We start from the raw sequence: 14,474 nt of genomic DNA, 5'->3' as shown, positions 1-14,474 counted from the left end.
GAAAAATTAAATAGACCACAAAACCAGAGAAGGACCACTCCTCAGCATATACAAATTTATCATCTCCAACAGTAATGTGATATGTGGGTACAACTACAGGAGCTAAGAATGTGGTACCAACAGCAGAAATTCAAAAAAAGGCTGCTCATGCCTAAGAGACCTTCTGAACAATTTATTAATCCATATCACATCTCTCTAAGGTACTAACACCTCATGAACTTAATTTTGTTGGTAAGAATAAAGACACAGGTTACATTTCAGTGCTTTGCTATAGTAACTTGATTATACACTTCCTGAAAAAATGGAGTAGGGAGTGAGACAGCATCCTTTCCAATACTTACATCATGTAAGCTGTCATGTCTTAACAGTGTGCATTTTTAGTAGGCTTGAGATTTCCTCTGTGTGGTCCAAGAATTAAATATGCTTTATCTCACTTCTGCGTAAGATGATTTGAAAAACCAGAAATATTTAAGACTTTCAATACTTACTCTTCTGCATTTTCATTTCCAAGCCATTCATTTAGCTTCTTTTGCCGAACACCTTTTTGAGTCAGCCACCTGGACAATAATTGTAAATAAAATTAATTTTTAGTCACAAAAGTTGGATACCATTAAATAAAAAAAAAAAACAAACAACTTAAACTCCAATTTTTTAATTCATGATACTCACATCAAGTACTGATCTCTGGTCTTCCTCAGCTGTATGAGGTCTGGCTTAATGCTGTTCATACGCTTGTCTATCTCTCTATATTCAGCTGCTTGCTTCTTTAAATCTTCTTCTAATCTACGCCTGCTGTCCACAATTTCACTTATCCGAGACTTCAGTTTTTCATAGTTGTGCATAATTCTGGATGGAATAATGTGGTAGGTTAAACTCTGATCTCTTCCTCATAACTTTATAATCTGCTATTTAGATGTGTAGACATATAAGAGAACAGATTATTTCTCTAGATGTAGCTAAATATTTCACAAGTTCACATGTACCCTATTTGAGGCTTCTTTGCTTACAACTGAACAACTTTAAACTTGTCATCTTGCTTCAGTTTCAGGCACACCTATACTTGGCAGTTTGTTTTTTCAAAAATCACACAATTTGATATGCAAACCCAAATACTAACCTCTGTATTTCTTTTTCATTTCCTTCCCGTTTAAATTTTTCAATGTACTCCTTACTGTATCTTTCTTGAGTTTGGCACTGCTCTTCGAATATTTTTATTGTTTCATTAAATGCCTCAATAGCTGTTCTTTTCATTTGAATTTCCTGAAAATAAAGTAATTGTTGTTACAGTTGATATCAGACAAAAGCAGAAAATTTATTGGCTTCTATCACAGAAACACTTCAGTATGTTGTAAAACAAGACTTCAATATCTTTTTACCAAAAAGGCATTCCATAGTGAGGTTTATCAAGAAAGTAGAACTGCTAGAAAAAGAACCAGTTACAATCTTTGCTTTGTATAAATGAATTTTATTTGTGATGCTTGGAGCAGTATGGTAGTACCCTTTACCCTTTGCATCAACTAATGTCCTTAGAGGTACAGATGGCTTTCTGAAATAAAGGTGTAAGATACTGGCCTGAACAGGTCTCAGGAGATCATCTAGCCTGTCCTGCCACTACGTACCCAGCTGACAGTCAAGTCATTCAAATTAAAGTTGCCAGAAGTTCTCCACTTTTCTTCAATTATTTTTAGGTTTATTTCCTGCACATTTCAAGAAGCAGTCTTGATTCTGAATCTGTAAAGCCACACTAATTCACTGGCACTTCAAGATGTGGCTAATAATTGATTAAGCTGAAAGAAGGACAGAGGTGGCTTTTCATTCCTGCACTGTGTCTACACACATCATCTCTCTATCCTGCACACGTAAATCAGACCTTTCAAAAACTAATAATAAAATGCAATGCTTCCTTGCAAACATGCCTTGAAAACCATAACTCAGCTTGATGAGCAAAAGTGCTGGTAAATCCAGGTAGTTATGCACTTGCTTTGGATGGAGTTGTCAGACTTGAGCACAAGGTGGTTAAGTTTACAGGTGATGGCTGTTCAAACACAAGCAAGCAATTGTACTATTCTGAGCGAGCGTATCAGGGCACTGGCAGTGGTGGTAGAAAGGAGGAGTAGAAAGATGGCACCAAGAATTCACAATAATATTTTTTAAAATCTACAAAGTCTTCTCCTCTCCCTTTGGTTCAAATATAGCTCACCTGAGATGTTCTTGTGTAGTCTTCATAGAGTCTGTCATATTCTCTGCTTTTTTCTTGGAACTGGGTATTATATTCATGTAATTTCTTTCCCACTGCTTCAATGCTATCCTCCTTTACAACCTGATCCTGGAATAATGAGCAGAAAGAAAGATATTCCATAATGAAACAACTGTATTGCAGAGATTTTCCAGATAAAACTACTTAAAAATGCCTGGATAATTACATGGAAATGTGATTCCTCTTTCTTCAATGCAGAGATAATACTAAATGCATAACATGCAAATGAGAAATTAATGATAAAAAGAAAATTTTTATTGCAAGTGTTTAGCTTTATAGTGAAAATTATATATTTTATCATTGAATGGGATATTTACTAAGATGTTTATTTCTTAATAATGTATCCGCAGTATTTAAATTTTCAAATTTACATGCAAAGTGTGAAATATGTTTTAAACAAAAATATCAGGTTTTACACACTTTATTTTTTCACACATTCACAGAACTGAAATTCTTAATGATAAATGACTTCTCAGCCTGCAGTAATTTCTCTGTATTTAAGTGAAACACAAAGAAAATAGACTAAATTACCTGCTGGTACTTAGATACAGGATATAGTAATTTTACATCCAGTTTAGGATTATACTGGGCTAGAGATTCATTCCGGTAGTGGTTTATTAGCTCAACCACAGAGTTGAAAGTTAGTGGGTCAGAAAAACCATATTTTCCATCTCGATGAAAAATTTTGATTAATTTGTTATTTCCTCCTTTCCTGCAAATACAGTATGTTGAAAAGTTAGGCATACTTCAAGTACTACTTCCTAAAGCACGCTGTACATTAAATGTAGTTATTGCACTTTACTATCAAATATTATAGATCTAGTGTAACTAATCTCACCTTAGAGTAAGTGTGTAGTCCCCATGCATTTTGGTTGAAGCATCTCGTACCAAAAAGGTACCATCAGCAGTGTCTCGAAGCTTCTCATTTACTTCTTCCCTAAAATGAAAGCAAAAGCAACCAATCATTTCAGTTACTTCTCACACATTTATTCTCTCACTGTGCCCTAAATTCTTCTGCTTTAGAACAGGTGGGTTTTAGAAGCCTTCTAGATCTCCATATTAATAAATACAATTATCCAATAGCTCATTTAAAGTTGCTGGAGAAAACTGGGATATAAAAATGGCACACTATGTCCTCATACTGCTGGACAAAATTATTATTCATACAAAGATCTTTCTGCTTGTTCATACAAGCCTGTACAATTGGAGCAGCCAGTGCTGGCCTAATGTACCTATATATAGTACAGTTAAAAATGTTGCTAATATATGGCACTTGTTAGTCTGATTTGTTAACTTTTATGCCTACAGTTGAGGTTTTAGATGAAAGACAAGAGAATATTTATTTCTTGCTGCTGTCCTTTCATGCTAATGTTTCATATAGCTATCTCAAAGTAACAGAACAATCATTTTGCATACTACATTCTAACTGACTACCAGTAACTTTTTAGTCATGTTTGGAATAAAACCAGCTGTAATATGTTTGTGTTGGAAAATATCCTAAAAATGGCTCTTATCATTCTAAATTTTTTAGACTTGAAGGATAATACATATACATACACAGAATAGCACAGCAAGAACATCAAGCCAAATATAAGAAATACATGTCTTGAGCTGACTTACCTTGAGATATCTCCCCAGTACCATTCCGCGTCTTGTAATGACATGCTGTTATTCATGCTATTGTTAGTTACAGTATTAGGTTTTGGTGGCTTAGGAGGCAGGGCTGCAAATGAAAGGGGAGAAAAGTTGATTATAAGTCAGTGAGAACATGACCATATATTCCTTGAAATCACATGTTACTACATGAATTCTATGATTCTATGAATGAGGAAAAAAACAAAGAGAGTTCTCCATCACTAACAATTTTTAAAAGACATTAGAGGAATCAAGATACTGTACTGAAAACAAAATAATTCAAAATAAAGTTGTACTGTTTCAAAAAACTGTTACTCTTGTAATAATGTATTTTAAGAAAAATATAACGGTAAACTCACCTCCTCCCCCTGTGAAGAAAGAATTTGAGAAAAAAAATCTTAAGTTTACTTTTACCTTCTTTCACTACCTTCAGGTGAACACAAATAATAAAACATGACAAATTTTTTTTATCCTCCTATGTAATGATCTTAGACAAATTTTGCTGCTTCCTTACCTAGAAGTTGAGTAATAAAAAACACAAACCCACAGCAATACTGTATATTTGAAAAAGAATTGGCTTTTTGTGATGGTCCAGCATTCTGTGCAATGATATGCAAAAAAAAAAGAAAAAAAAGAAAAAAAAAAGAAAAAAAAGAAAAAAAGGAAAATATCTCTTGTGTTAATATTATGCTACAGAATAAATTGTGTTCAAATACCGGGACTGATTAAAAGCCACATCCCCCTTTTCTCAATGTCAAAGCTACATACGTATACCTGTGGGTGCCAGAGAAAATATTGCAGCACTGACTTTGTAACAAGGGGGACTACATTGGAATCAGCATTAAAGAACAACTCAGCTCATTCAGTTCTCCAGTAAGTACATCATTCCTGTCCTGTATAGTATGACCAGACTCAAAAGACAATGTTTTTAAAGTTGTAATGAATATCAGGATAGCATAATACTTTCATATAATATGAAAAAAATGATGCTATAACAGGTATTCAATTAATATTGCTAGATTTTAAAAAAGTTTGTCCTTAAACAGTCCAAAGCAATGATTTATAATCACTATTTCAGGAAATGAGAGTGTTACCACAGCATCTCCTTTTAGGTACAGTATGGAACAGAGATAGCAAAAATAATAATAAAAGAAATGCAATTTCTTAAATGATATAATAGCAGGACTAGAACTACCTGTGACATAATGTAAAAAGACTATAAACAGATCAATTCATTACAAATTCAATTAAATAAGCAGACAGGTATATGTTAAGATTCTAATTACTACAACCATGCACTAAACCACAATTTCCTTCTAATTTAGGAAAAAAAATAATATATGTGTCAATAACAAAGTAAAGAAATCCTACATATCCAGTAACAATTTTTCAGCAGCTATTGCAAAGACAAAAATTATTAAGTCTTCTATAATAAGACTGCAGTTTTACCTGGTGGATCCATTTCTATGTAAAACATCAAGTCTGTGCCACAACTTATATCTGTCTTAGGATATTCTATATCCAGTTCTTCCATATTCCAAACAGTATTGTACATTTGTATGAGTTTCACTGAGTAAGCTCAGACACAAGAAAAGAATCAAGCTTTCTTTGTAATGGTGTCTTGGAATTCATTTTAAAACCTTTAAGGGGCTGCAATGTAACCTATTACATCATAATCCTCAGCCAATCATGTCAAAATAATGTCACCAAACCACTCCTGCTTCCTCATTTTGCTCTACATTAATCTTAAAACGATTTCAGTTTTGGAAAGAATCTACATTTAGCAGAACTGGAATATAAACCTGGTATTACACACAAAAGGAGTGAGGAGACTCTCTGTGCCCGTCTTCCCAGCTCATTTTCCTGACTTAGCAGCATGGTACAGTCCAATCCTCGCAGGATGACAAAAGGCTGATATGCTGCAGCATGTAGCTCTTGCACACACGCACACACACAGAGGGTAGCTCCATTTAGAAGCAGGTCAGTCACATCTCAGTTGCATTCTCCAGCTTGGATGCCTGAAGTTTACCATTCAAAAAGCTTTAAAAGGATTCTGGACCTACTGTACATATTAAAGATGCAGAAGGGAAAAGAACAGGACTTTGTGTATGTCCATTACATACTCATTTTAGACAAACACAGAGAGACACATATATATATCTCCACATAATGAAATACAGATTATGTTTTTAACCTGTGTGGATTTCTATTATTTTAATGGGCACGTAGGTCTGTTATTATTACACAAAATGTGCTTATTATGGAGATGTCTTCCTCTCTTATCATTATGTAATAAAATGCAGTTCAAATCAATTTAGATTAACTGATTTTGAAATCTAAAACCCAAATATTTTAATCTTAACAAATTTGCTGAAAACATGGAAGAAAGTCAAAACTGAGCAAGATCTTTAAAAGTGTTTTTGCTATCTGTCAGGATACAAAAAGATTTAGTCTGCATTTTCAAATGGTTTCTCTACCTTATTCTCACTGAGATATTTATCAAGTTAATTGCTTTTAAAAGCAAGAGTCCCTTGTCAGTGTCTCCTTCATTACTTGACTTTATATCATCAGTATGCTCCTACCATTTAGAAATATTCCATCTTAACTCCCCCCATCAGTGACTGTAACTCTCTCCCATCTCTTGAAAGAAATGTGCACAGAACAGACTGTTAACTCCAAAGCAGAATGCTATGTAAAGTATTGTGAATGTTTTATACTTGCTATAATCTACAGGGGGAGAAAATCAGAGACCGAAAATAACCACAACAAAGACTAGCTGTAGAACTATCTGTGCCTGCATCGTAAGAAATTCTGGAGCAATTGAAATGTACTCTATCTTAGAAATGTTAATTAAAAAAATTAACACAATTTATATGCTTCCCATATATGCTTCACACGTTAATCCCTGCCTCCCTTCCCCCTCCCACCCTGCACCTCAACAGGGTGCCTGTGCCCCTCAGCAGGTTACCCCTTTCAGACAAGCTTCAACATGTAAGAGTGTATGCAGAGTACCAGAATATATAGAAAAAGATGCATGTTAGTTTGCTTCATATATTAAGAAGCTTAAATTCATTCTGAGGTAGACTCTCCCAGTTTAGGTAGATGTAATAAGCAGTAATAGTTAAATTTACTCATCAAATTAGTAGCAATAGAAATTTACTCATTAAATTGTAGTGCATGTTATATTCTTATATATATGTTATTATAATCACTGTTCTGTTACGGTTAGGAGACTGTAAGTTGTAGAATGGTTCATTAATCTATCAGCATTGTAAGCTGATAAGCATGTAGCTTGCATTTCTTAAGCTAGAAAGACAAACTATTGTGCCTTGTTAAGTAAATATTTTTGTATCTTACTTTTATAAAAAGCTTATTGTCTCATAGCAAGCATAAAGTAAACGGAGGACAAGAATCAAAGAGTCAGGAGAGAGAATGATACAGAGTATCCAAGATGGACATCTGGAGATGCCTGGGCACTGGGCTGCACACTAGGCCTCAAGCACCAGATACTGATTGAAACTAGGGATAGGAAAGCACCTGGCAACTAAAACGGACTTGCAAAGAAACCAACCAGAACCAGACCTGCAAACTCAGATCCAATAGAAGGACAACAAGTAACAATGGGAGGGGAACTGATAAGGGAATAAAAGTTACTGTTTTTGCCTACTGCCGCTGTGAGTGGAGTAGGCATCTCCCCGGCCACCCAGCATGCTGTTTTGCTTATTTGCATTTTCTATTAATCTTCAATAAATTTTTATTACTATATTTCAACTCAGTTTCATTTTACTTATAACAGTAGATATGTTCCAAAGATTCCTGTCATTTCCAAAATGAAATAGGATACTCAAAATCATCCCACACGCAAGTCTAAACACTGAACTTGGAGGTTTAGCCCACGTGCTACCCAGACAGTTGAGTAGCCAAGGTAATTATTTAAATTAAGCAACAAAGATTTCCTATGAAGAGTACATTGCTGCATTTAGGTCTCATGGGGGATCAGTAAGATTTTATTCCACTGAATAAAGACTTTAAGGAAAAACTATTTCACTAGGGTTTCACTGGTGGTCAAATTTAGGACTCAACAAACTTGTATAGTCAGGTTAGTGCTCAGCTCAGACTAGCTTAGCCTGCAGGCAAGAAAAGACAGGAGGCAGATAGGCTATTCCCCATTCCATATATAACATGGAGAAGTTACTGAAGTACTTTAATTCATGTGTCTTAAGACCATTAAAATTCTACCTGGTAATCAGTTACATTATGATACTTTCACAAGATGATGAAGAAAACACACACAGAAATTCAAAATCACTTACTTTGTAAATTATGCATTGCAAATGATCGCCCTTGTAATACTGTCAGAATATATAATCCAATATTGGTTTCCTCTTATAAAAATCTGTCTTAGAAAAAAACCACTCGAAACCTCCTTTTACTAGGTAGCTTTTCTGAAGCAATGAAGGAAAAAAAATTCTGAAAAAGAGATTGCTCTTCTTTCCAACCAATGATCCATAAAAATCCCTAAAAAACCTGCAATATGCAGTGAGAAAATCCAAGCCTTCTCTCTCTTCTTAACTGCTTAAAGCTCTGTGCTGTGCAGAAGGTATCCACTTATTCTGGCTCATCATTAAAAAGTGCACCTGACTTCAGCACTGTGGGGGGGAAAGAAAAACAAACACAAACCCAAAACCACCACCCTCAGTAGCTTGCATGTCTCTCTCAGATAAAGATCTCAGCTTCATGATTAACTTGGGCAGGTTCAAATATTTGCTGAGCCAGGGGTTTCAGGTGGGGGAGGGGACCTAGATTCAAAATAAAAGTTGTCATCAGCTAACAAGTGGCCAATGCAGGACTAACTTTCTCATTTTAGCTAAGTAAATGAGAAGACCATTGTAAGAGGCCTTAAAATAGTCTCTAGCACTGACTGCTGCACGCAGTACTGAAGATGAGAAAAGCACCATGAACAACAAAATACAAGAAATGGTTAACTGGGGAAAAAAAAAGAGGATAAAAATTATCCTTGAAAAGAGCTGCATCTCTGGGAGCAGCCCCGCGCAAGCGAAATAGCCTGCTTGCACATACAGCATCACCTCCTACACACTTATGCTAGATCACAAATACAGGTGCTGCTTCAAGACCCTAGTCTGATGCTGTGAGGCTTTTTATCTAATTCCTGTAAAATAAAAATACTACAAAAAACACCTATCTGTATCCATGGTGTTTTCCAGTAGGTAAGATTGTTCATTTTTTGGGAAGGCAACAAGGAAGAGTTTTAGGTCAAATTTATTTACATTGTCTTAGTGTTTGGTAGAGACCAAACTTGCTAAAGGAACAGAGCAGCAATTGAAGAGCCTGCTCTCCTTTGCCTTCTTTGCCAGATAAACTTCTATGAGGAAATAAATTCAAAGTGAAAGGAGAAGCAGACACATTCAAAGAAAGAGAAGGGGATTAATATTTTCCTCCCCCTTGTTGCAAATAGTGAGAATTTCTAATAGCTGTGTTGTTTCAGATCTTCTTATTGCTCATGGCAGCCAAATAGCATCAAAATTTTTGCCTCCCTAATACTTCACCCACTGAAATATTCCTAAAGCTGCAAAACATCACTTGTACCTAATAATGAAATCCCAAACATCTGCAGTATATTTTTGATGTTTTGCAGTTGATAGATCAGCTTCACCTGTAACAATCCCTTGCTTCTGTAGTTTTAGCCTTTGCCTAGTTGAACAATTGTCAGTTCTTAATATAATTTAAAGCAGCAGAGTCTAAAGGTTGAGCCTACTTCAAGTGGAGATGGAAACATGTGTTTCTGAACTAATCCAACTTCAGACTGTAGCTGATATGCCTCTTTACTGTTAAAATTACAGAAGGGGTTGAGAAAACTTCTTGGTTTATAAGGCCACAATGCAGAAGCATATTCTGAAAGGAGCAAAGACAACCAAACCTGGCTCACTGAATTTTTTAATCTTTTGGAAAAGCACAGGTATCCACACAGAGATAATGAGTTCCTAGTTATCCTACAGAAGGGAATCGAGTGTCTTGTCAAAAAAAGCTACTGGGATGCACACACTCATATTTTTAAATATTGCCCTGTCTTAACTTTTTATTTAGATTTTGAAACCTTCAGTGGTGTGCATTTAATCAGCAGTAGATTATTACTTGAAGTTACCCTCACAGTGTTCTTCTATCAAGATAACATATTTTTTTCTATGTTTGAAGCAGGAAAAGAACTGATCAGATTTGACATATGTGTTACACATACTTACATACAAAACCACACACATGCACGTATCAATCTGTAGAGAATTCTAGTAGCTTTTATCAAATACTTCCAAGCAGGTATCGAGAAACATAAAGTACAGGTTAGTGTCAAAACTTAAACCAGTACAGCATCCAAAGTACGGTGGTTAACCAAACATTTTGCTTTCGGTTAGATCAGGTGTAAGGCCTGATTTTTATTAGCTCGGAAGTGGAGCCCTCTACTGGGTGAACCAAGGACGCACAATATCGCTCCCCGCCGTGCGGCATTCGCTTTCCTTGGGACACACTGCCTTCTGCGTGCTCCAAACCACCCTCGGTGCTGCTGAGAGTCCAGCCAAGACTGTGGCCCAATGCAAAAAAGTCCTGAAAAAGGACGGCACTCCTACACATTGGCTTATGTCCCCAGGACACTACTGACTGGACTATGGTCTCAGCCTGACCACTGCAGCAGTCTTGGGGAGCTCTGAGTTTAACTCTAAGAGGAACTGGATCAGCCTTTACACTGCTCCAGTCCAGCTGTTCTGCTACCCATCCTTGCTAACATTCTGTGTAGCTAAAAGTAAAACGTCTGCACCTTGGTGATACTGCCATGATCTTCACCTAATCCCCAAAAAGCGAGCAGTTACTTGTAAGGCAGCCTTATTACCTCATTAATTCTTGATCCTCTGAATAGTAAAACCTACTTCTTCCGTCTTAAAACGACAATATTTCACAGTTGGAGCATTTATTTACAACGTTATGTACAAGCCTGAGAAACTGGGATAAACTGAGATGAAAGCATCTCAGCTTGAGTCAGTGCACAGGCTATTAGAGGCTTTGATTCATCCATACAACCAGATAGCTCTTTCCTGCCTCTGCAATAGCTTTTCCTCTACTTTTCACCAGTTCCCCACATCCCCTTGCTCACTCGCCACATGCCCCTTACTCTTTGCCTTCCTAAAACAGACCTTAATCTCACACACCCAAAACTCCTCCACACTCTTTAACAACCCCCAACCGCAGCAAGGACTCTCATCTCCCTGAACTTCCCATGAAAAATCACCTTCCAATTCTTCCAACACCCCACCTTTCTCTGTGTGACCTGCCTTCTCACTACTAGTGTCAAAATTAGTGCCCCAAGCACCTACTGGGACCCACAGACAACTCTGAGATCTGCATCCAGGGCAGGCCTCCTCCAAACAGGAAAGCCAGGAGCCTGTATGATCCCAGACAATCAACTGAAATAACCCTCCTGTCTTCTATACCTATAAATATAGCCTAATATAGACTATTTTCCAGTGTTTATCTTCACAACTCTGGATAATCCATGAGATTCTGTGAGACAAGACACTTGATTGCCTTCTGCAGGATAAGCAGCACTGTTTGCTGAAATCTATTACAATTAAGCTTTCTTCTAGGTTTTGAATAACATATTTAGAGACTTGTACTTTGCTGTTCACTGAAAAATCAGCATTACTCTTTAAATTAAAGCCTGTGCAGCTGTACATCAAGTTGGGGTGTTCAAATGGGATAGGAAATCACCTTGCTTGCCCAACAACATCTTCGGGCTTTCGTACTGATAAACTTGAAGAAGGAGACAGGAATCAGAAAACTGATCTAGTTTTCTCCAGCCTTATTTTTCTTTCAACATTACTTTTTCTTCGCGGCTAACCAAGAATCCACGATTCTATGAACAGGTATTATAACTTTAGTACTTTAACTATTGTGTAGAAGTAAGCACTACTCTAATTCACAAATGCAGAGTTTGCTGACGAACAGGAAAAAAAACAATCTGATTGTTCTGTGATAAATCAAGTAAAGGTGTAGAAGTAACTTCCTCTTTTTGAATTACGGCACGCAAAGCATCATTCTAGCTAAAATATGTCCAACTAAAGATGCCCAATTTAAGATACTAATTTAAATATACAGTAAGATATTAGTCCAGTTGCTTTCTTTCTATTGTTCCCAGGCAAGAAGAATAATTAGTGGGTGATGCAGTAAGAAAGAACCCCCACATTTGTGCAAAGATCTCCTTGCTATTCAGATCATTATCTCCAACGCTACATATGTACTGCATAAGATACCACTAAAACTTCATGCACAGCCTGTTTAGACAGAATGTTCTCATCTTAACAGAAAGAAGTAAGAAAGCAGGAAGCCATCACTCCAGCCTGTGAAAAAGAGAAGAAACCTGGCAGCAGTGGCTTTCCTGTTATCATTTAGTTGTCATGACATTATTTTCAACATGTAAAATTCTTTCTGCTTAAAACCACTTAACTTCTCCACTTGTAAAATTCTATTAAAGATTGTAATTCTCAAAACAGTTGTATGACAAATAAGATATATTTTATTGGAATCTTCCTTTTATTACAATGCTTCTAAACAATCTTTATGACAAATCAAGCCACTACAAACAATAATCTCAAAGATGACAATTCTGAAAAACACATCTTAAGAGTCTTCTATGAGAACTATAAAAACAGATCACTTCAGATGTTCAGGTCAGTGAATGATTTTGCTGTGGAAAAATGGACTCATGTCCTAGTCCTGCAAATTTACAGAACATTATATGAAGATTCAACTTTTGAAAATTATGCAAACCCTTTACAGGCTTAACAGCAGAGGCTAGCTAACCATAGACTACAAAGCCTGAAAATTTTTACCTGAGTTATTTGTTGGCATATTAATAGATGTGCAAATGTTCTACTAAAAAAACTTTCCACTAGACAGGATGGACATTGAAATGCACAGGGAAGGAGTCCTGGTTTTGTAACAGAACACATGAAAAATCCAGGGTGAACCCTCAAAATAAATTACTGCAATCTAAAATATTAATTAATGCAGAAGTAATATTATAAACAATTAGGTGTTTGATTATAATTTTTAATGGTTAGTGTCACACGCTATAAACCCGATGGACATTTCTTCAATCACCCTAATCATATTCTCAAGATGACTAGACTCCTTGTCCTCATTAGTAGTTCTAACATCAACACCTTTCACTTTTATACTTTCCTCACATGAAGCAACTCAGAAATGCAAACAAGGGATCTCTTAACTGCAACTTATAAAATTCTTACTTTAAAACTTAATAAACTGTCAACCTTATGTTTTTAACCTCCCAATCAGTGCCTCTAGACATGTTTATTTACATACTCTACAGCATTTGCAAATGTACAACTATACAAATGCTATTAGCATTAGCATATTGGAGGATTTAATATCTATTTTGCTTTTTAAGACTTATAATGTATGACAAAGAAAATAATTCTTTATCAATTAGCAGCTATTTGCTGATTATTAAAACAGGATGAATTGTCATTTAAAAGTTTGGACTCTCCTAGTTATGAAGACTTAGGAAGAAAAACACTCGGGAGTTCTGGAAATACCCGCTTAACTATTTTGACAAAATGTAACAAAACCAGATATGTGTAAACTAGCTGAAAATGGATGTACAATAAATGTTAGGGAAAGTTTCTTAACTATAAGAGCTGGCAAGATGAGAAAAGCCTTTCAACCAAAGCAGTAGGAAAAAAAAAATTAGCTATTTTAAGTTAATCTTCAATAGCTGATGAAGGGGTTTATACAATGTGCCTACCTGAAATACAGGAAATAAAGCACTTTTCTGCTGCTGTGCTCTAGCTTTTCAAACATTAGGCAGCCCTACAAATCCTACTGCCATGAACTTCACTTTGTACTTTGAATAGAGAGGTAGGAAAGCTACAGGTTGTCCAGTGTTCTGTTCACCATCACCCTCTCCTCTGTTCAGATATTCTTTGTAAATAAGCTGTGAAATTAATTGCTTTCAGCTAACATGTAAAATTCCCTGCGTTAATAATTTCCTTTGCACATAGTCAGCAACTACGCCTTGCTTTTACCAAATATTTGATTCAAACCCAGTGATTTTGCATAAATTAGAGGTGGGTTTTACTGTTTGTTGACTAAATTAGATGCTAACTTACAGAATCAATGCAAGTGTTATCTATTCCTGGAGGGCTCTTAATATATTTTGCAATATTTATATTGATACCAGTAAATAAATCTTTTGAGTATCAGGATTAAAATATATATACATCTAAATAAATGGGGAAATTTTACTTTCTTCCAATATCTCTATGGGGTATAGTATTTCTAAGAAAATTCACCCAGGAGTAAATTGAATGCTCTGTAAACCCTCCAGAATTAACCACTACATCACTGTAGGATAGGCATTCTATTGGTTTACAAGTCTTAAAAAACTACAAATTCCTATTTGCTGTTTATTGAAAGCGAAATAAAGTTCCAAGGCTGTACAAACTATGGCTATTAAAATGATTTTAATGAAAAAGACAATTTCTTATGAAACAAA

General features: G+C 35.8%; 1 protein-coding gene across 6 annotated transcripts in view; it reads right to left on the bottom strand.

Annotated features, from left to right (window-relative positions):
- Positions 1-14,474, bottom strand: part of PIK3R1 (phosphoinositide-3-kinase regulatory subunit 1) — a 58,837-nt gene that overhangs the window by 7,096 nt on the left and 37,267 nt on the right. For 4 of the 6 annotated variants that reach the window (XM_050330072.1, XM_050330069.1, XM_050330070.1 and 1 more), the window contains 7 exons: positions 3,878-3,980; positions 3,096-3,194; positions 2,789-2,969; positions 2,201-2,326; positions 1,118-1,260; positions 670-846; positions 489-557 (listed from right to left, as the gene is read on the bottom strand). In XM_050330072.1, coding sequence (XP_050186029.1) covers positions 489-557; positions 670-846; positions 1,118-1,260; positions 2,201-2,326; positions 2,789-2,969; positions 3,096-3,194; positions 3,878-3,980 — 898 coding nt within the window. Of the gene's footprint in view, positions 1-488; positions 558-669; positions 847-1,117; positions 1,261-2,200; positions 2,327-2,788; positions 2,970-3,095; positions 3,195-3,877; positions 3,981-5,341; positions 6,081-8,205; positions 8,576-14,474 lie in introns of those variants that run through there. The other 2 variants (XM_050330074.1, XM_050330073.1) reach the window with 2 other exon arrangements.

The sequence above is a fragment of the Myiozetetes cayanensis genome, unplaced genomic scaffold, assembly GCF_022539395.1.
Source record: "Myiozetetes cayanensis isolate MyiCay16 unplaced genomic scaffold, myiCay2020 scf4, whole genome shotgun sequence".
NCBI classification, from domain to species: domain Eukaryota; kingdom Metazoa; phylum Chordata; class Aves; order Passeriformes; family Tyrannidae; genus Myiozetetes; species Myiozetetes cayanensis.
Note: the sequence above shows the minus strand (reverse complement) of the source record. Positions and strands in the feature narration are given on the sequence as shown.